Source organism: Lycium barbarum, chromosome 11, assembly GCF_019175385.1.
Source record: "Lycium barbarum isolate Lr01 chromosome 11, ASM1917538v2, whole genome shotgun sequence".
NCBI lineage: Eukaryota > Viridiplantae > Streptophyta > Magnoliopsida > Solanales > Solanaceae > Lycium > Lycium barbarum.
The window spans coordinates 120,597,730-120,618,117 of NC_083347.1; the positions used below are offsets into that span (position 1 = coordinate 120,597,730).

Consider the following 20,388-nt stretch of genomic DNA (forward strand, 5'->3'; position numbering starts at 1 on the left):
ATGCCAATTATTGTGTTTCTGAGTCCTGAATGAAAGAGTTTACGATTAAACAGTTTTATATTGATAATTAATACGATGCTGATATACACATAGTTATCTAGGAAACTCTATAGAGAGAATACAAAGTCCTAAATTACATGGATTCTATGTAAGGTTATCTACAACAGAGTTTGAAAAGGAAGAATATTGTGATAATTATAACCATACGGTTATTATCCCTTGAATTTAGATATCCTAACACCGAAGGCTTTGATTCAAAGGTAAGAGCGCAACACATGAAGTTTGGTTAAGACATTCGTTATGAGTTCGATATTCATTATCCATTGAATTTCGAACTGTGTGTCAATTGGTACTTTCATACGAAAATGTTGGTATTTAATCAATTTGACGGGGCGAAAATGTAACCGAGTCTGAATAATGTAAAGTCTCGTTGATTTTAAAGAAAATATCATTGAATAAACGAAAACATTATTCAGTAAGTCATGATGTTTTTATGTCAAGGAGGGGGTGTAGACACGTGATTTTTGACCCTCCCCGTGTGTTTCACCTTATAGTGTTTAAATATTTCTTTTAATTTTAATTCTTGACGTGTCGATTTTATTCTATTTTTATTTAGTAGGCTTATTTGCGAAAATAAAAAAAGAACAAAATATTTGCTATTTTTAGAGTATAAGTTTTGTATTTTAAAGAAAGAAAATTACAAAAATATGCTTTGTAGGTTTTAATTTTGCTTAGACAGTTATTTATTTTAAGATTTTTTTTTCTTTCTTTTCAGTTATCTAGAATTAGTTATTAAATATATATATATATTTGTTTTTATTTATTTATTTTTATTTTTACATTAAAAAAAAAATAATGAGCAAATGGGATTACACCACCTCATCACATAATGACAAAGCTCCATAACAAACCTTATCACAAAAATAAGAAAAAGGGGGTCACGTTTTTGGTGGAAACATTTTTTCATAAAAAGGGGATAACAAAAAGGGGGCCCGCGGATTTAGGGTCTGTTTTTGTGCACAAAGGAACACGTGAATTGGGGGATTATTGTTAGGGGTGGGGACCACGAAGGGACCTATATCATATTCAATCAAAAAAAAAAAAAACCAGGAGGAGCATCGTTAAATATAGAGAGCAGCTTTGTTTTTTTTTTCGGGGGGGACTGCCTACTCTTTTGATAGCAGTAGCCCACTATACTTCTCTTCCAACACCTGAACTTTCAGCCGTCATCCAACACCATATGAGCTCCACCATTAGCTCATCATCTTCATCTCCCTTAAACATCCAAAGTTTATGAAAAACAGAGTACCTTGAATCCACTATGATTTCGGGTCTCGTATCTCGTTTTTTGGGCTGAGTTAACGAGGTCGAGGTTGTTGTTTGAAGTCTTGCTTGGGGTTTCTGGCCGCTGGTTCCGCTCAATGTCGCCGGTGAAATATTCGGGTCAATAGCTTCATCGAGTTCCTGTAACTTAAACAAAGATTCATCTATACAAAGGTCCATGGTCCTGTTTGCTTTCAAGTTTAGTCCGCATTTTTCCTCTGTAATCCAATGCTTGGAGATATAAATAGTTATCAATACAATGAAGGAAGTTTTACGCCATTAAGGTCCACTTCTTACTTTTCCTCTTTATTTTTTATTATTACTAGTTCATATATGTCTGTTGGATTTTCGTTTTCCTCTTAGTTATTTTTGAGCCGTTGATTTTGCATAATCTTCGTTTCTGTGTAAGTTTGGATCATGCTGATGTTTAAATGGGGTTATAATACCTTCATGGACCTTTATTTGAACTACTGGATATAAAGTGTTTTGCTGGGTCTTTATGTTGGATTAGATTGTGGAAAATCTTAATATGTTTAGAGTTTGGCGTTGGGTTTAATGATTATTTGAGTTTGTTGGATGGATGTTCAGATTCGTGTTTTAATATGGATTAAATATAGTTGGTCAGCTGTTTAACTTTGGTATAAAAATCAGATGTTTAACTTGGTTACGTAAATCAGTTTTTTTTTTTTTTTAGTAATCAGTTGGCCACTAATTTAACTATTAAAAAATCAAATCCAAAAGCTTTAGTAAACTTGAGGCGCAAATTACAAGTTGTCTTGATTATGTAAACGTGCGCGCGATGTGATCGCGACAATAAATTAATAATAACCAAATAATTTTAAGTTTCGGATTTTAGAGACAAATAATTGTCTTTAACGCTAGATGAGCTTTAGGCGGGTTTTAAGATGTTTGTTTCGATTAAGAATGCGGCTACGCATCTTATTTCGAGACACCCTAATAACTCAAGGATGCGGTTACGTACCTTGGCCGAACTCTTTTTAATAATTAATTTTGTTTTGAGTAAGAATGCAGTTATGCATCTTATTTTGAGACGCTTAAAAGATCCGGAATGTGGTTACGCATCCGAATTAAAAAAAAAGGGTAAAAAGTTCAATAAATAAAAGTACGAGCAAATCAAGGCTTGGGAACATAATTTATCCAAAATAGATTAAGCTAAGTATAAGTCGATAAAGCGACCGTGCTAGAACCACGGGACTCGGGGAATGCCTAACACCTTCTCCCCGGTCAACAGAATTCCTTACCCGGTCTTCTGTTTTCGCGGACCATAATAAAGAGTCATTTCCTTTTGATTAGGGATTCATAAGGTGACTTGGAACACCAAAACTCAATTCCAAGTGGCGACTCTGAGTAAATAAATAATCCCTTTTCAAAACCGTCACTTCAAATGGAAAAACCCTTTACTAATAAAAACCTGCGCGTTTATAGCGCGGGGGCGCAAAAAAGGGGTGTGACAGCTCTGGCGACTCTGCTGGGGACTTAACCAGAATTCGAGCTTTGTGATATTGCCTTATACTTGGCTTTTATTATTGTTATTTGGATTTATTGTGTTTTGTTGAGCCTAATGTGCTAATTACCGCTCATTTATCGCTTTGATATTGTTGAACTGTATTATAAACTGTCTTCTCTCGCGCACCCCTCTGAATCTCTGAAACACTTCACACACAGTCACAGGAATGCAGTTATGCATCCTAACTTTCTGTCAAGATAAAGCCGGAGTGTCTTGGCCCCCGGTGAAGGATTTTAGTCACACATGTTAGGCGGGACAGGATAAGCAATGAAGTCGGAATAGCACTGCTACCGACAGTATTGCCCCTCCCCGGCACGAGTTGTCCGCTCGGGTGACCCAGTCTAGACACCTTTGCCATTAGGTCTTAAACCTAGCAGAACTGAAAACGCAGAACTGATATCCCTAGTAGGCTACGCTTATCTGCATCACGTGCATTTGACTTAGTGGGACTCGGCACAGGGGCCGGGTCTGACTAGGACAGGTGACCTTTTATCAGACCAACATGTGCATCCAATGTGCTAATTGTAATATACTTGGGAAGTGCCTGATTGTTGACCGGCTTTAGGATAACCAAGGGGGTTCGAGAGAGATAAATATCACTGACTTTTGGGCCATTAAAAAAAAAAAAAAAAAAAACTGTTTAGCCCTACCCTTCTCGAAAAAAAAGGAAAAAAAAAAGGAGAAAAGAAAAGAGAAGAGGTCAAATATCATCCCCATTTTTTTTTTTTTTTTTTTTTGAGTTTATACGAACTACGCGATCCTGATTCTCACCGTCCGTGAGATACGTAGGCAACTCTCTTCGAGTTCGGCCCCACCTTCTCAGGTTTGAGAGGTTCATTTGTGTCATTTGTGTAGTCCTTTTGTCCATTTGTGTCAGGTTAGTTTGTCAAAACAATAAAGATACTAAGTCACTTTGCAGAGTCCTTGTCATAAAATTAAACGTACCCACGAATCGGTGACAGGGTATTTAGACAATTCACTCTAGGTTTGGTTTTCAAGTCCAATGTTGGGCAACTTTGTTGAGTTTTGCTATCTGGGTCACGGTAGACTGCTGTAAAAAAAAAAATACAGAGATTGATTGTGATTTTTCTTGCCTTAGCTTTTAAAACCACATATTTTTCTATAAGTTTATTTGTCGTCCACGTGCATTCATGAGTCCAAGTCTAAAAAGGTCATTACTTTCATATCCAACAGGTCTATATGAGTCTTAACCATGTATTTACATCCATAGGTACAACATGTTTTATCCGGGCCGTGGGAAGTGTCAAAAGAGGAAGCGAGATGGGAGTATACCACTTCAGGTTGTTCATGAGGTCCCTTGGAAACTTTGGACATGGTGGAATGAAATGGATGTGCTAGAACACACAAAGATCTTTAAGCATATGGGGTTCTTGACCAACATTATGAAAATCGACCCTAGGAGGGACGTGATTGATGCTTTGCTATCCTTTTGGGACCCTACAAAGAATGTGTTCCGATTTTCAGACTTCGAGCTGACCCCTACCTTAGAGGAAATTGCTGGCTATACCGGACTTGGTGAGAACCTACACCGCCAAAAACTTGCAGCCCCAAGACTTATTTCTGTGAACAGTTTCCTCACAAAAATGAACATCGCTAAGCGCAAAGAGGATGAGAAGAAAAAGGGCAAGGAAGAATTTCTGGATGAAGGTTGGGAATCCCTGGACAAAGGATGGGTTTCTTTAGAATTCTTGTATGAGAGGTACGGGAGAAGAGACGGGTTTGAGAGGTTGGGAAAGAGGCTCAGTAATAAAGGAAATTTTGAAATTTGGAAAGACCACAGTCGTTTTGCCTTCATGGTGGCATTTTTAGGAATAATGGTCTTCCCAAGACGGGGGCAGAAAATCAACATCCGTTTAGCCGGGATAGTAGACGTCTTGACCACAAAGAAGGATCATACCATTGTGCCAATGATCTTAGCAGATATTTATCGGGCCTTGACGGTTTGCCAAAAGGGAAAGGTTTACTTTGAAGGGTGTAACATATTATTGCAAATGTGGATAGTGGAGCATATCTTCCGACCCCGTCACGTGGCAAGATTTGTTCATGATCGGAGTGATTACATTTCAAGCTATGAAACTAGGGTAAAGGATTATAAGCAACCGGACGGTGTGGAGGCATGGATTGGAGAATTTCGTTCATTAATGTCAGATAAGATCACTTGGAACTTCCCTTGGTTCCCTTGGAGAGAAGTCATACACACATCTACACATCGCCCGTTTCTCTTATTGATGGGTATAAGGGGTGTTCAACCGTACGTACCATTACGAGTTTTACGACAATTGGGTCGGCGCCAGATAATACCTGTAGTAGAAGACATGACGAATTTTGTATTTGAGGTAAGACCAGAAATCCCCTTGCCTGAAGGATTGGTTGTGGAGATTTGGAATGGCTGTCGGGTAATGACATTCGATACAATGGTTACCGAGCGTCATTCGGGGGAAGTGCATCCGGGATACCCTATATGGCTCGAGAACCAACCAGTTGTGAAAGTTCAACCCAAGAGATCCGCAAAAGGGCCAGTAGATTATGAAGCCGAAATGGACATAAAAATCGCGATGGCGATGAAGGAGCACCATGCCGCCAATCTACTCTTACAAGCAGATTTAGAGCGTGCTAGAGCAAGCTTGGCCCAGCAACAAATGGAGTATGAGGAAAAGATCAGACAAGCCCGTTTAGAAGTAGGATCAGATTATCAATCCACACTGCAAACTATACACACAGACCTGGAGCACGCTAGGGCTATAATTCAGCAGCGGGATGTAGAAATTGCCGAGGAAAGGGCCAAAACAGCCGCACTACAGGGAAAGCTTCAACTGGCCACGATTAGGGGGTCACAGATAGCGGAACGTGCTAAAATTATTAGACAAGGTTTGCAAGAGAGATTGAGCATCCTTGAAGAGGATATGCACCAACAGCAGAATGAGTTTGAACGAAAAGAAGAACATTTTAAAAAAGAGAAGGCTGAGTGGTTACGCTCCCAAGATAAACTTCACGAAAAATTGGAGGAAGCAAAAAGGAACTTGGCTCGCCAAAATATAGGCTCTGATATGTCTCAGTTAATTCAGGAGAGGGAGATGTTACAGGAGAAATTAGAGTCAGTGACCGTGCGTGAGAAAAAGGCGAGAGAAGAGGCCGCTGCCCGTGAGTTAAGGATAAAAGAATTAGAGTACAAATGTGGGACGGTTCGAGGTAGGGTCCGAGGTATGGCCATTCGCTCTTCACAAGCAGGTTTGGAATATGAAAGATTGGGCTACGAGCAGTTTCATTCGCAAATACCTACCTTTGTCAATCATCTCACCCGTGCACTGCAAGGTTTATATAAGGATATGGGTGGCCAGCTGAATCAGAGTCATCATGAGGGGGACAAGGAATAGAAGTGTCGATGCAGTCAACGTGTTCGTCTTTTACCTTTTGCTCTTTCATTTTTCTTTTGAGTCAGCGTTACGTTGTCTTTAGTACTAGTGGAGTCGATTTTATTTCATTTTTCATCCTTTCTTTGAGTCTTTGTAAAAATGATGGAATGAAAGTTGAAAATCAATGGAAAAGATTTTGTTTTCAAAATAACCCAGCTATTTGTACGAACTACGTTACGATCTGATTCATGTTTTCAACATGATACGTAGGCAACCCCCAACGGGTTCGATCGAAGCTTCTAAAACCTGCAAAAAAAAAAAAAAAAAAAAAAAAAAAAAAAAAAAAAAAGAGAAAGGAGAGGTTGAAAGAAAGAAAGGGAGAAGAAGAAAAGAGAAATGAGCGATGAAAAAAAAAAGCGAGGCTGCACCTAGATAAGCCGGGATGAGACATAGGGCCTGCCATGGTAGAATTGATACATGCATATGAATGAGTGATTATGAATTGCTTAACCCTAACATTAGCTGTTTTACAGAGAAGAGTTAAGGTAAAAGTGGTTGGTTTGTGGCCATACTGGCAACGCATCATTATTTCACAAGGTCAAAGGGCAGTATCGGAATGACGGAAGGGACTTCGCTACCGATGATCAACATAGGGGATGAAACGGAACGGGTGGCTCAACAAGAATCTGCCATCGCCGAGGAGAATAGAATTCTCAGGCAACAAATGATTGAGATGTTGCAAGGATGGTCGAATGGTCAACAACCTCCTCAGTCAATCCCTGGGTTCCCCGACATCACTTCCGTCGCACAGGCATGCTCACAAGCACCGTTATCTACTGCGGAAGACCCGGTATACCCACCTGGGTTCGGTCATTACACCAATTTGCCGAATACGGCGGAAACTTCTGTAGGTCGTCCTCCAAGGGTACCAATCAGGACCGATCATTCCGGGATTGCAACCACTGGGCCTGCCTACACATACTCACTGTCTAACCCCAATCATGTTGCAAATGTAAGACCCGTTTACACAATACCGCCACCTGCGGTTATGCAAAGGTCAAACCTTGTGCCACCATCTGACATCCGTCAAGAGCAGCATTTTGCACCCGATTTTGCATTTGGGGCTCCTGATCCTTATCATCAGACTCTACATTTTAGTCCTCTAATCGATTCTGAAGGACCTGCTAAGAATGCGGTTACGCATCTTGGCCATGAATATAGAGGTCCTGCTAAGAATGCGGTTACGCATCTTGGCGCTGAGTATGGAGTTGCTACTAAGAATGTAGAGCATGACGAAATGGTTAGGAAGATGAAAAGTCTAGAACAAGCTATGAAGAACTTGCATGGATCAGGAAGCTATAAAAGCGTTTCATACAGTGATTTGTGTATGTTCCCGAGTGTTCACTTACCTCCGGGGTTTAAGACACCGAAGTTTGACAAGTACGATGGGCACGGTGATCCCATAGCTCATTTGAGGAGATACTGCAACCAACTGAGAGGAGCTGGGGGTAATCAGGAATTGCTCATGGCTTACTTTGGGGAGAGTCTGACTGGTTTAGCTTCGGAATGGTTTATTGATCAGGACATTGTGAAATGGCATACTTGGGATGATATGGCAAATGAGTTCGTGCAACAATTTCAGTACAATATTGATCTGGTTCCTGATAAAAAGTCTCTAACCAACCTGAAGAAGAAAGTTACCGAAAGTTTTAGGGAGTTTGCGGTTCGTTGGCGTGAACAAGCTGCAAGGGTAAAGCCACCAATGAGAGAAGGAGAGATGGTGGAGACTTTTCTCCAAGCACAAGATGAGACATATTATCAACACATGATCCCAGCCTTAGGAAAACCGTTCATTGAGGCCATTAAAATGGGAGAAATAATAGAAGAAGGAATCAAAACAGGACGCATTGTCGGCTTTGCCGCGTTGAAGGCAACAACCCAAGCCATTCAAAATGGTTCAGGGAGTTTTGGTGGAAAGAAGAAAAAGGAAGACGTAGCTACGGTTGCGCCTGGGCTACGGCGAAACCCGAGGGGCCCGCCTCGCCAATACACTCAACCCCAACCCCAACCCCAACCCCAAAACTACACCCAAGATCCATATAATTACCCACAACACTACTTCCCTCCCCAAAACCCACAATATTCTATTCCGCCCCCTCAGTACCCCATATACAGTACGCAGCCATATGTCCAGCCCCCTTGTTACCCGCAATGGCGTGCACCAACCCCGCAAGTCCGTCCTCCACCTCCACAGACTTACCAAGGCCCTCCCAGATCCAATTTTCGGCCCAGGCCGGAGTACAAAAGGGCAAATACGGTCAACGATAACTTTACCCCCATTGGGGAATCATATGCTGATTTGTTTCAGAAGTTGAGGGCATTAAATGTTTTAAGCCCAATTGAAGGAAGGATCCCAAACCCTCCTCCGAAAAATCTTGATTACTCTCAAAGATGTGCTTATTGCTCTGATACCCCGGGACACAATATAGAGAAATGTTGGTATTTGAAGAAAGCAATCCAAGATTTGATTGATACACAACAAATTGTGGTGCAAAATGCAGATATACCGAATATCAATCAAAACCCACTACCAAATCATAAAGAAACAAACATGTTGGAGTTGATCTATGGTAGTGATGGGTCTGATGTTCCATACAAGCCTATCATGAAGATTGAAGCAGGCGTGGAGAAATCAGTAAATGTGGCAGATTCCGCAAAAATAGCACCTTTGGGGTTAAATGAGGTTACAAAGAGACCAATCCAGTCAGACGCGATGAAACCCTTATTGATTGTGAAGGGAGCTCCAGAGAAGGTTGGGGCAAGTCAGGGAAAACCAAAGTTGATCGTGCCAGGGGTGTCGAGCAGGCCTATTTTAACTGTCAAAGGGGCGTTCACCACTCCTATCATTATTAAGCCAGTGACACAACTTTCAATAGTTGATGCTAAGGCGGTTCCCTGGAATTATAATCAGACTATGGTTACTTACCAAGGGAAGGAAATCATCAAAGAAGTAGACGAAGTAGGGGGCCTGACTCGTTCAGGAAGATGCTTCGCTCCGGAAGAGTTAAGGAAAACCAAGCAGGTAAGGGAAGGCCAAATACCCGTTAAGAAACCAGTAACAGAAGAAGAAGCTGAAGAGTTCTTGAAAAAGATGAAATTGCCAGACTATTCCATTGTGGAGCAATTAAGGAAAACCCCTGCTCAAATCTCTTTGTTGTCTTTATTAATACACTCAGATGAACACCGCAAAGCTTTGTTGAAGATTTTGAATGAAGCTCATGTCCCTACTGAGATTACGGTTAATCAATTGGAGAAAATTGCTGGGAGGATCTTTGAGGTAAATAGAATCACTTTCTCAGATGATGAACTACCCGTTGAAGGTACTGGACATAACCGAAGCCTTCATATTACTGTAAAATGTGAGCTTTCCTATGTCACGAGAGTTTTGATTGATGGGGGCTCTGGTGCAAACATTTGTCCTCTGTCAACCTTACAAAAACTAAATGTAAGTACTGAAAGAATTCGACCAAATAATGTGTGTGTTAGAGCTTTTGATGGAGCGAAAACTGACGCCATCGGTGAGATAGATCTTGTGCTTACAATAGGGCCTGGTGATTTTACCATAGATTTTCAAGTATTGAACATCAATGCCTCCTATAATATGTTGTTGGGAAGACCGTGGGTACATATGGCTGGGGCAATCCCATCCACATTGCATCAGATGATCAAGTTTGAATATGATAGGCAGGAAGTGATCGTTCACGGTGAAGGGGATTTGTCCATTTATAAAGACTCCACTGTTCCCTTTATCGAAGTGGATAATGCTGATGAAACACTGGTGTATCAAGCTTCTGATATAGTGGTAGCTGAGCAGATCCCTGAAGGGAAACCCATTCTGAGACCGCAGTTGCCTCCAACATCTGTTATGGTGGTAAATGAAATGTTGAAATATGGTTTTGAGCCAGGAAAAGGCTTGGGGGCTTCTCTACAAGGTATGGTTTATCCGGTGTGTCCACGTGAGAGTCCAGGTCCATTTGGTCTGGGGTTCAAACCAACGGCTGAAGATAGAAAGAGGGTTAAAAAGCGAAAAAAAGAAGCATGGTCACTTACTAAGCCTGTGCCACCAATCTACAAGTCCTTCGTCAAGAATACCAGCAGTTTTTCCCAGCCAGTACTGGATGTGGATTTTGGGTTGATTGGGTGTTTCCAGAACTTGTTTGTTGAAGCTGATATGGTTGAAATGGGAGGGGGTCCCAGTAACGCGGATGTGCAGTTCATTGGCCATGATGTCCAACTCAGCAATTGGGAAGTCACTCCTCTCCCAACCAGGAAGGAGTTTTGGTAGTTTGTTTTGTTTTCCTTTCCTTTATCCGAGTTATTCCAGGGTTGTAATTCGGATTTTTATCTTTCGCTTGTTTTAATGTTCAAACCCTTCTATCCTTCCTTTCAATGAAATGCAATTTGTTTTTTCCATAAATTCTAATATGTTTGTTTATTTTCTTTTGTACAGTTCTGTTTGTGCTGGTTCTAATGATATGACATGCATGCGGAATTCTCAGCCAGATTTTAAAATCCGACCTAACCATGAAACAATGAACCAAGAAGTTGAATATGATGAAGAAGAAGTATTTCAGGAAATAAGCAGGGATTTGAAACACTTCGAAGATAAAACGAACCCTAATTTGAATGAAACCGAAGCAATCAATCTAGGAGATCAAGATAATGTCAGGGAAACTAAGCTAAGTGTGCATGTTCAACCACATTCCAAGAAAGAATTAATCCAGGCTTTGTTTAAATATAAGGATGTTTTTGCATGGTCTTATGATGATATGCCGGGTTTAAGTACTAAATTGGTGGTTCACAAATTGCCAACTGACCCCACATTCCCTCCTGTGAAGCAGAAATTAAGGAAACTAAAATCAGACATGAGTGTGAAGGTTAAAGAAGAAATCGAAAAACAACTTGAGTCCAAAGTCATCCGAGTCGCTCGATACCCTACTTGGTTATCCAATGTTGTCCCCGTTCCGAAGAAGGATGGCAAAACGCGTGTGTGTGTGGATTATCGTGATCTAAACAAAGCAAGCCCGAAGGATGACTTTCCATTGCCCAATATCCATATTTTGTTAGACAACTGTGCTAAGCATGAGATTGCGTCTTTTGTAGATTGCTACGCAGGGTATCACCAGATCGTTATGGATGATGATGATGCAGAGAAGACATCCTTCATCACAGAATGGGGTACATATTGTTATCGAGTCATGCCGTTTGGGTTGAAGAATGCTGGGGCAACATATATGAGAGCGATGACCACCATATTTCACGATATGATGCATAAAGAAATTGAAGTATATGTGGATGATGTGATCATTAAATCAAGAAAGCAGTCTGACCATGTCAAGGATTTGGTGAAATTTTTCGAAAGGCTTCGCAGGTACAATCTTAAGCTCAATCCAGCGAAATGTATATTTGGAGTTCCGTCAGGGAAACTTTTGGGGTTTGTAGTCAGTCGGCGTGGTATTGAATTGGATCCTGCAAAGATCAAAGCTATTCAGGAGTTACCACCGCCAAAGAACAAAACCGAGGTAATGAGCCTACTTGGGAGGTTGAATTACATTAGTCGATTTATTGCTCAACTCACAACAACTTGTGAGCCCATTTTTAAGTTGTTAAAGAAGAATGCTGCGATTGAATGGACTGACGAATGCCAAGAAGCGTTTGACAAAATCAAGAGGTATCTGTCGAATCCACCTGTATTGGTTCCTCCCGAGCTTGGGAGACCTTTAATATTGTACCTATCAGTCCTGGACAATTCCTTTGGTTGCGTATTGGGTCAACATGATGTTACAGGCAAGAAGGAACATGCAATCTATTATCTCAGCAAGAAGTTTACTACTTATGAGGCTAAGTACACTCATCTAGAAAGGACGTGTTGCGCTTTGACTTGGGTTGCACAAAAATTGAAACATTATCTTTCGTCCTACACTACTTATCTTATCTCCCGCTTGGACCCTTTGAAGTATATATTTCAGAAACCCATGCCCACGGGCAGGCTTGCAAAATGGCAGATATTACTCACGGAGTTTGATATTTCGTATGTGACTCGGACCGCGATGAAAGCCCAAGCCTTGGCAGACCATCTGGCGGAGAACCCAGTGGATGAAGAATATGAGCCATTGAAAACGTACTTTCCTGATGAAGAAGTGTCATGCCTCGAGGAGGTCATTCCGGATAACGATCCGGGTTGGAAGTTGTTTTTTGATGGGGCTGCTAACAGGAAAGGAGTTGGGGTAGGGGCCGTTCTTATCTCAGAATCAGGACAACATTACCCTGTAACAGCCCAGCTTCGATTTTATTGTACCAACAACATGGCGGAGTATGAAGCTTGCATTTTGGGTTTAAGGTTAGCTATCGACATGGGGATTCAAGAATTATTGGTATTGGGGGATTCAGACTTGCTAGTCCACCAAGTTCAAGGAGAGTGGGAAACCCGTGATTTGAAGCTTATACCATATCACCAGTGTTTGCAGGATCTTTGCAGACGGTTCATAACAGTAAAATTTAAGCACATTCCTAGGATTCATAATGAGATTGCTGATGCTTTGGCCACCTTGTCTTCAATGCTCCAGCACCCAGACAAGGCTCACATTGACCCTTTACATATACAAACTCACAATCAACATGCTTATTGCAATACAGTTGAAGAGGAACTTGACGGTGAGCCTTGGTTCCATGATATTAAAGAATATACCGAGTCGGCGAAATATCCAGCACATGCTACCAGTGACCAGAAGAGAGCTATTCGACGATTGGCAAACGGATTTTTCTTAAGTGGAGGAATTTTGTATAAAAAGACTCCAGATTTAGGACTTTTGAGGTGTGTAGATGCTAAAGAGGCTACAACTATCATGACTGAGATACATTCAGGAGTTTGTGGACCGCACATGAACGGGTATGTTTTGGCAAAGAAAATTCTTCGAGCAGGCTATTACTGGCTCACCATGGAGCGGGATTCCATCCGTTTCGTTCGTAGGTGTCATCAGTGCCAGGTACATGGCGACTTGATACATTCTCCTCCTTCAGAATTGCACACAATGTCTGCTCCATGGCCTTTCGCAGCTTGGGGGATGGATGTGATCGGACCAATTGAGCCGAAAGCGTCCAATGGGCATAGGTTCATTTTGGTGGCCATCGATTACTTTACAAAGTGGGTGGAAGCAGTAACTCTCAAGTCGGTGACTAAAAAAGCCGTGGTGGATTTCGTTCATTCCAACATCATTTGCAGGTTCGGGGTCCCGAGGACAATGATTACAGATAATGCGGCGAATCTCAACAGTCATCTGATGCGTGAGGTATGTCAGCAGTTTAAGATTACACATCGGAATTCAACTCCATATCGTCCGAAGGCAAATGGGGCTGTGGAAGCTGCTAATAAGAACATTAAAAAGATACTGCGCAAAATGGTGCAAGGTTCGAGACAATGGCATGAAAAGTTGCCTTTTGCTTTATTGGGTTATCGCACAACTGTTCGCACTTCAGTAGGTGCAACTCCTTATTTGTTGGTATACGGGACCGAAGCGGTTATACCTGCAGAAGTTGAAATCCCGTCCCTTCGAATCACTGAGGAAGCCGGAATTGATGACGATGAGTGGGTCAAAACCCGTTTAGAGCAATTGAATCTGATTGACGAAAAGAGATTAACATCGGTATGTCATGGTCAATTGTATCAAAGGAGGATAGCACGAGCACACAACAAAAAGGTGCGCCCCAGACATTTTGAAGTGGGTCAATTAGTGTTAAAACGGATTCTTCCACATCAGGCAGAGGCCAAAGGCAAGTTCGCCCCAAATTGGCAGGGGCCATTCGTGGTGAAGAAGGTTTTGCCCAATGGTGCTTTGTATCTGACAGACATAGAAGGCACAATGTCTGAAACTGCCATCAATGCAGATGCAGTGAAAAGATATTATGTATGATTTTCATCTCCCTACCTTTGATTTACTTGTTGGGTGCTTGATATTTTTAAGGGTTGATATGACGAAGGCAGTCTATTCTGCTACCTATACATTATGTCATCCCTTGCTACCCCTTTTGAGCCATAGTTTATTTTTCTTTCGCAACCCTCGTTTGGAATCAAGCTTTTCATAAATATTATTATTAAAAAAAAAAAAAAAAAAAAAAACAGCAACAACAACAAAATCAAAAAAAAAAAAAAAAAAAAAAATCGGAACTACGTCTGACCTGATTCTTGTCTAGACAAGATACGTAGGCAACCCTATTTTGGGGTTCGGTCCAACCAAAGAGAATCCAAAATTTCCCGTTTCGAAGAAACTGGGATAGAAGTTATTATTTTCTTTTGAGTCGATTCCAAACGTTGTAAGTTTCATCCCTTATTACTTTTGTATTGTCTTTGAGCCTCCATGCCATCCTTTATTTCCAACCCTATCCAAAAGCCACGTTACAACCAAATAAAAGACCTTCAGATCAATCATTAAGAATGTCAAGGCTGAGCAAGCTATGAGTATAAGGCATTTGCATCATTGGCATCACTTGTGGCATCAGCATAAGGGAGATAGAAGAAAAATGAAAATGAGAGAGTCTTATTGGTGAAAACCCTCACGGGCACCGTAAGACGATTGTGAGTTGAGAGAATTGAAAATGAGAGTCTTATTGGTGAAAACCCTCACGGGCACCATAAGGCGATGGTGAGATGAAAAAAATATATAAAAAATGAGAGAGTCTTACTGGTGAAAACCCTCACGAGCACCATAAAGCGATGGGGAGTTGAGAGAATTGAACATGAGTGAGACTTGTTGGTCCACTAATTGTATGAAGGCCTTGATTTTGACGCAGTTGTTGGGTGTATACATTCGGTTTCGAAGTCAAAGGGTTAGTAAGAGTTTATGAATAATTAGGATGGACAAATCAGACTGATTAAGCCAAAATGCATGTCATATCATTGGAGCTGGCTACAACATTCAGATAAGTTTTCCCCATTCTTTTCTTTCTCGAAGAGGACATCCTTCTGTTAACCTCTTTTCATCTTTATCTTTTATTTTGCTTTCGTCGTTTGGATTTCAGGCTTTTTCTTCGAGTCATTCTGTTGTGAGATAAGTAAGAAAGGATCACAAAACTTGCTACCAGTTTTCCCAATTGCGAAGCAAAACATCTTGGCTAGCACATGAAGGTAACATAATTCAGTCGGCGTAAGATACTCAACCAGCTGTCGACCATTAATAAGTTTTGGATTCAGGGAAATACAAGGTTCAATAAAGTTTGAGTTAACGGACATTATGAAACAAGAGATCTATGGTCTGGTGTTGAAGTTACTTCTGAGACATTTTGGAAACCATGTTTGAGTCAGTAATGCCGTGGGTCAACAGGATGCGATAACTGTCTAAAAGCAGAGACAAACAAGATGAGTGCAAAAAGCAGTTGCTTTCACAGACAAGCCATAAACCAACCACAAAGTTTTGAAACTCACAAATTTTTCTTTGTTTGAAACAGGGACATAAAATTTTATTCGCTGCCTGCAGGTACATTCTGAAAAATGCAAGGCGCAAGTATTACGAGGACAAAACTCAGGACCCTCCTGGAAAATGGGATTTAGGTTATCAGGACCCTCCTGGAAAATGGGATTTAGGTTATCAGGACCCTCCTGGAGAATGGGATTTAGTTATCAGGACCCTCCTGGAAAATGGGATTTAGTAATTCAGGACCCTCCTGGAGAATGGGATTTAGTTATCAGGACCCTCCTGGAAAATGGGATTTAGTTATCAGGACCCTCCTGGAGAATGGGATTTAGTTGTCAGGACCCTCCTGGAAAATGGGATTTAGTAACTCAGGACCCTCCTGGAGAAGGGGATTTAGTTATCAGGACCCTCCTGGAGAATGGGATTTAGGTTATCAGGACCCTCCTGGAGAATGGGATTTAGTTATCAGGACCCTCCTGGAAAATGGGATTTAGTAATTCAGGACCCTCCTGGAGAATGGGATTTAGTTATCAGGACCCTCCTGGAAAATGGGATTTAGTTGTCAGGACCCTCCTGGAAAATGGGATTTAGTAACTCAGGACCCTCCTGGAGAAGGGGATTTAGTTATCAGGACCCTCCTGGAGAATGGGATTTAGTTATCAAGACCCTCCTGGAAAATGGGATTTAGTTGTCAGGACCCTCCTGGAAAATGGGATTTAGTAACTCAGGACCCTCCTGAAGAATGGGATTTAGTTATCAGGACCCTCCTGGAAAATGGGATTTAGTTGTCAGGACCCTCCTGGAAAATGGGGGTTAGTTCATCAAGACCCTCCTGGGAAAAGGGGGTATAGTTAAGGGACGCACTTCCTAGTTAGTACATTTGATTTTACTTCCATAATTAAATTATTTTATAGTTTATAATTTTGCTAACACTCACCAAAAAATTTCCTGGTATGAACTAGGATAGGAAATTTTGTTCGTGTTCGTTGTTTTTGGTAATTTGCAGGACCCGCCTGAAGAATGGGAAGCAAGTCAGGACCCGCCTGAAGAATGGGAAACAAGTCAGGACCCGCCTGAAGAATGGGATGATCAGGAACCCGCCTGGAGAATAGGGCCACCTTTCAATTTCAAGTTCAGGAACCCGCCTGGAGAATAGGGCCACCTTTCAATTTCAAGTTCAGGAGCCCGCCTGAATAATAGGGTCAACATTCAACTGCTTTTCAATTTCAAGCTCAGGAGCCTGCCTGAAGAATGGGGTGTACTTTGGGTTGCTTTCAAGTTCAGTCAGAAGTAGCACGAGTCCCGCCTGGAGAATAGGGATGACTTTAAATTTAAAGTTTAGAAACAAGCATGAAGGTTCAAGTCAAGATTCAAGAGAGGCTGCATAGATAGGGTCTTGTACTTGTATTTTCTTTTTAACTTTTATCTTTCATTTGATGTAATAATAGGACCGCGGACCGGAGCCTCGACAGGACCTCGCTCGACTATTCACCTCAATATGTTTCATCTCCCTTCTTACTCTTGAACTACACGTGACCTAATTCCCTTATAACCCGGGATATGTAGGATGCCCAAAACCAGGGCTCGGTTGCATTATCTTCTTTCTTTCCCTTCCTTTTAGAACAACGGTAGGGTTAAACTAGTCTCTTTGTCTACTTGTTTGTTTGAAAACTCTTCGTGTTCCCAATCAAACAGGGACAGCTGTAGACACGTGATTTTTGACCCTCCCCGTGTGTTTCACCTTATAGTGTTTAAATATTTCTTTTAATTTTAATTCTTGACGTGTCGATTTTATTCTATTTTTATTTAGTAGGCTTATTTGCGAAAATAAAAAAAGAACAAAATATTTGCTATTTTTAGAGTATAAGTTTTGTATTTTAAAGAAAGAAAATTACAAAAATATGCTTTGTAGGTTTTAATTTTGCTTAGACAGTTATTTATTTTAAGATTTTTTTTTCTTTCTTTTCAGTTATCTAGAATTAGTTATTAAATATATATATATATTTGTTTTTATTTATTTATTTTTATTTTTACATTAAAAAAAAAAATAATGAGCAAATGGGATTACACCACCTCATCACATAATGACAAAGCTCCATAACAAACCTTATCACAAAAATAAGAAAAAGGGGGTCACGTTTTTGGTGGAAACATTTTTTCATAAAAAGGGGATAACAAAAAGGGGGCCCGCGGATTTAGGGTCTGTTTTTGTGCACAAAGGAACACGTGAATTGGGGGATTATTGTTAGGGGTGGGGACCACGAAGGGACCTATATCATATTCAATCAAAAAAAAAAAAAAACCAGGAGGAGCATCGTTAAATATAGAGAGCAGCTTTGTTTTTTTTTTCGGGGGGGACTGCCTACTCTTTTGATAGCAGTAGCCCACTATACTTCTCTTCCAACACCTGAACTTTCAGCCGTCATCCAACACCATATGAGCTCCACCATTAGCTCATCATCTTCATCTCCCTTAAACATCCAAAGTTTATGAAAAACAGAGTACCTTGAATCCACTATGATTTCGGGTCTCGTATCTCGTTTTTTGGGCTGAGTTAACGAGGTCGAGGTTGTTGTTTGAAGTCTTGCTTGGGGTTTCTGGCCGCTGGTTCCGCTCAATGTCGCCGGTGAAATATTCGGGTCAATAGCTTCATCGAGTTCCTGTAACTTAAACAAAGATTCATCTATACAAAGGTCCATGGTCCTGTTTGCTTTCAAGTTTAGTCCGCATTTTTCCTCTGTAATCCAATGCTTGGAGATATAAATAGTTATCAATACAATGAAGGAAGTTTTACGCCATTAAGGTCCACTTCTTACTTTTCCTCTTTATTTTTTATTATTACTAGTTCATATATGTCTGTTGGATTTTCGTTTTCCTCTTAGTTATTTTTGAGCCGTTGATTTTGCATAATCTTCGTTTCTGTGTAAGTTTGGATCATGCTGATGTTTAAATGGGGTTATAATACCTTCATGGACCTTTATTTGAACTACTGGATATAAAGTGTTTTGCTGGGTCTTTATGTTGGATTAGATTGTGGAAAATCTTAATATGTTTAGAGTTTGGCGTTGGGTTTAATGATTATTTGAGTTTGTTGGATGGATGTTCAGATTCGTGTTTTAATATGGATTAAATATAGTTGGTCAGCTGTTTAACTTTGGTATAAAAATCAGATGTTTAACTTGGTTACGTAAATCAGTTTTTTTTTTTTTTTAGTAATCAGTTGGCCACTAATTTAACTATTAAAAAATCAAATCCAAAAGCTTTAGTAAACTTGAGGCGCAAATTACAAGTTGTCTTGATTATGTAAACGTGCGCGCGATGTGATCGCGACAATAAATTAATAATAACCAAATAATTTTAAGTTTCGGATTTTAGAGACAAATAATTGTCTTTAACGCTAGATGAGCTTTAGGCGGGTTTTAAGATGTTTGTTTCGATTAAGAATGCGGCTACGCATCTTATTTCGAGACACCCTAATAACTCAAGGATGCGGTTACGTACCTTGGCCGAACTCTTTTTAATAATTAATTTTGTTTTGAGTAAGAATGCAGTTATGCATCTTATTTTGAGACGCTTAAAAGATCCGGAATGTGGTTACGCATCCGAATTAAAAAAAAAGGGTAAAAAGTTCAATAAATAAAAGTACGAGCAAATCAAGGCTTGGGAACATAATTTATCCAAAATAGATTAAGCTAAGTATAAGTCGATAAAGCGACCGTGCTAGAACCACGGGACTCGGGGAATGCCTAACACCTTCTCCCCGGTCAACAGAATTCCTTACCCGGTCTTCTGTTTTCGCGGACCATAATAAAGAGTCATTTCCTTTTGATTAGGGATTCATAAGGTGACTTGGAACACCAAAACTCAATTCCAAGTGGCGACTCTGAGTAAATAAATAATCCCTTTTCAAAACCGTCACTTCAAATGGAAAAACCCTTTACTAATAAAAACCTGCGCGTTTATAGCGCGGGGGCGCAAAAAAGGGGTGTGACAGGGGGTTGAACGGAAAAGGCTCAAATATGCCATCGAACTATCGGAAATGACTCATTTATGCTACTCGTCAATAGTTTGGCTCATTATGCCATTGCTGTTACCCTCATCCATGTCATTTTCATTAATTTGGGTCGGTTTTTTTTATTATTGATTTGGATTTAAAATTGGGCTGGTTTAATTAAACAACGCGGACCTCTGATTGGATGACATAATATATATATAGGATGACATAATATATATATATATATATAAAAAAAAAACACACACACACGCACACAACTTGTGTATATTACTACAACTCTTCTCAATAATTTGTTTATTTTTTTAAAAATATATTCAAAATAACTTTACTAGAAATAATACTAAGCGTTTTTTTTTCATAGGCACCAAACCAAAAAACTCATTATTGTTTTTTTATGCATATCGTTCTAAATCAATTTCATTGGTGCCAAAAAGAAAGAGAGGAAAAGAAAAAAGAATAGTAGCACAACTAGAAAATAGTTAAACGAAAAAAATGATCCTAGACTTAATTGGTTAAATATGTTATTTACTTCAAAGACGTTACATATGATTTTTATATCAAAGAAGTCTTAATTGCTTAAATATGTTATTTACTTCAAAGACGTTACGTATAATTTTTATATCAAAGAAGTGGTTAAATATGTTATTTACTTCAAAGACGTTACATATGATTTTTATATCA

At 40.1% G+C, this 20,388-nt stretch overlaps 1 protein-coding gene across 1 annotated transcript; it reads left to right on the forward strand.

Moving 5' to 3' along the window:
* Positions 1–515: 515 nt before the first annotated feature.
* LOC132616623 (uncharacterized) lies at positions 516–18,711 on the forward strand. The gene is made up of 3 exons (XM_060331166.1): positions 516–1,607; positions 6,759–10,566; positions 10,736–18,711. The coding sequence occupies exons 2-3, from the start codon at positions 6,842–6,844 to the stop codon at positions 14,193–14,195; spliced, it is 7,185 nt and encodes a 2,394-aa protein (XP_060187149.1). The 5' UTR covers positions 516–1,607; positions 6,759–6,841; the 3' UTR covers positions 14,196–18,711.
* Positions 18,712–20,388: the final 1,677 nt, after the last annotated feature.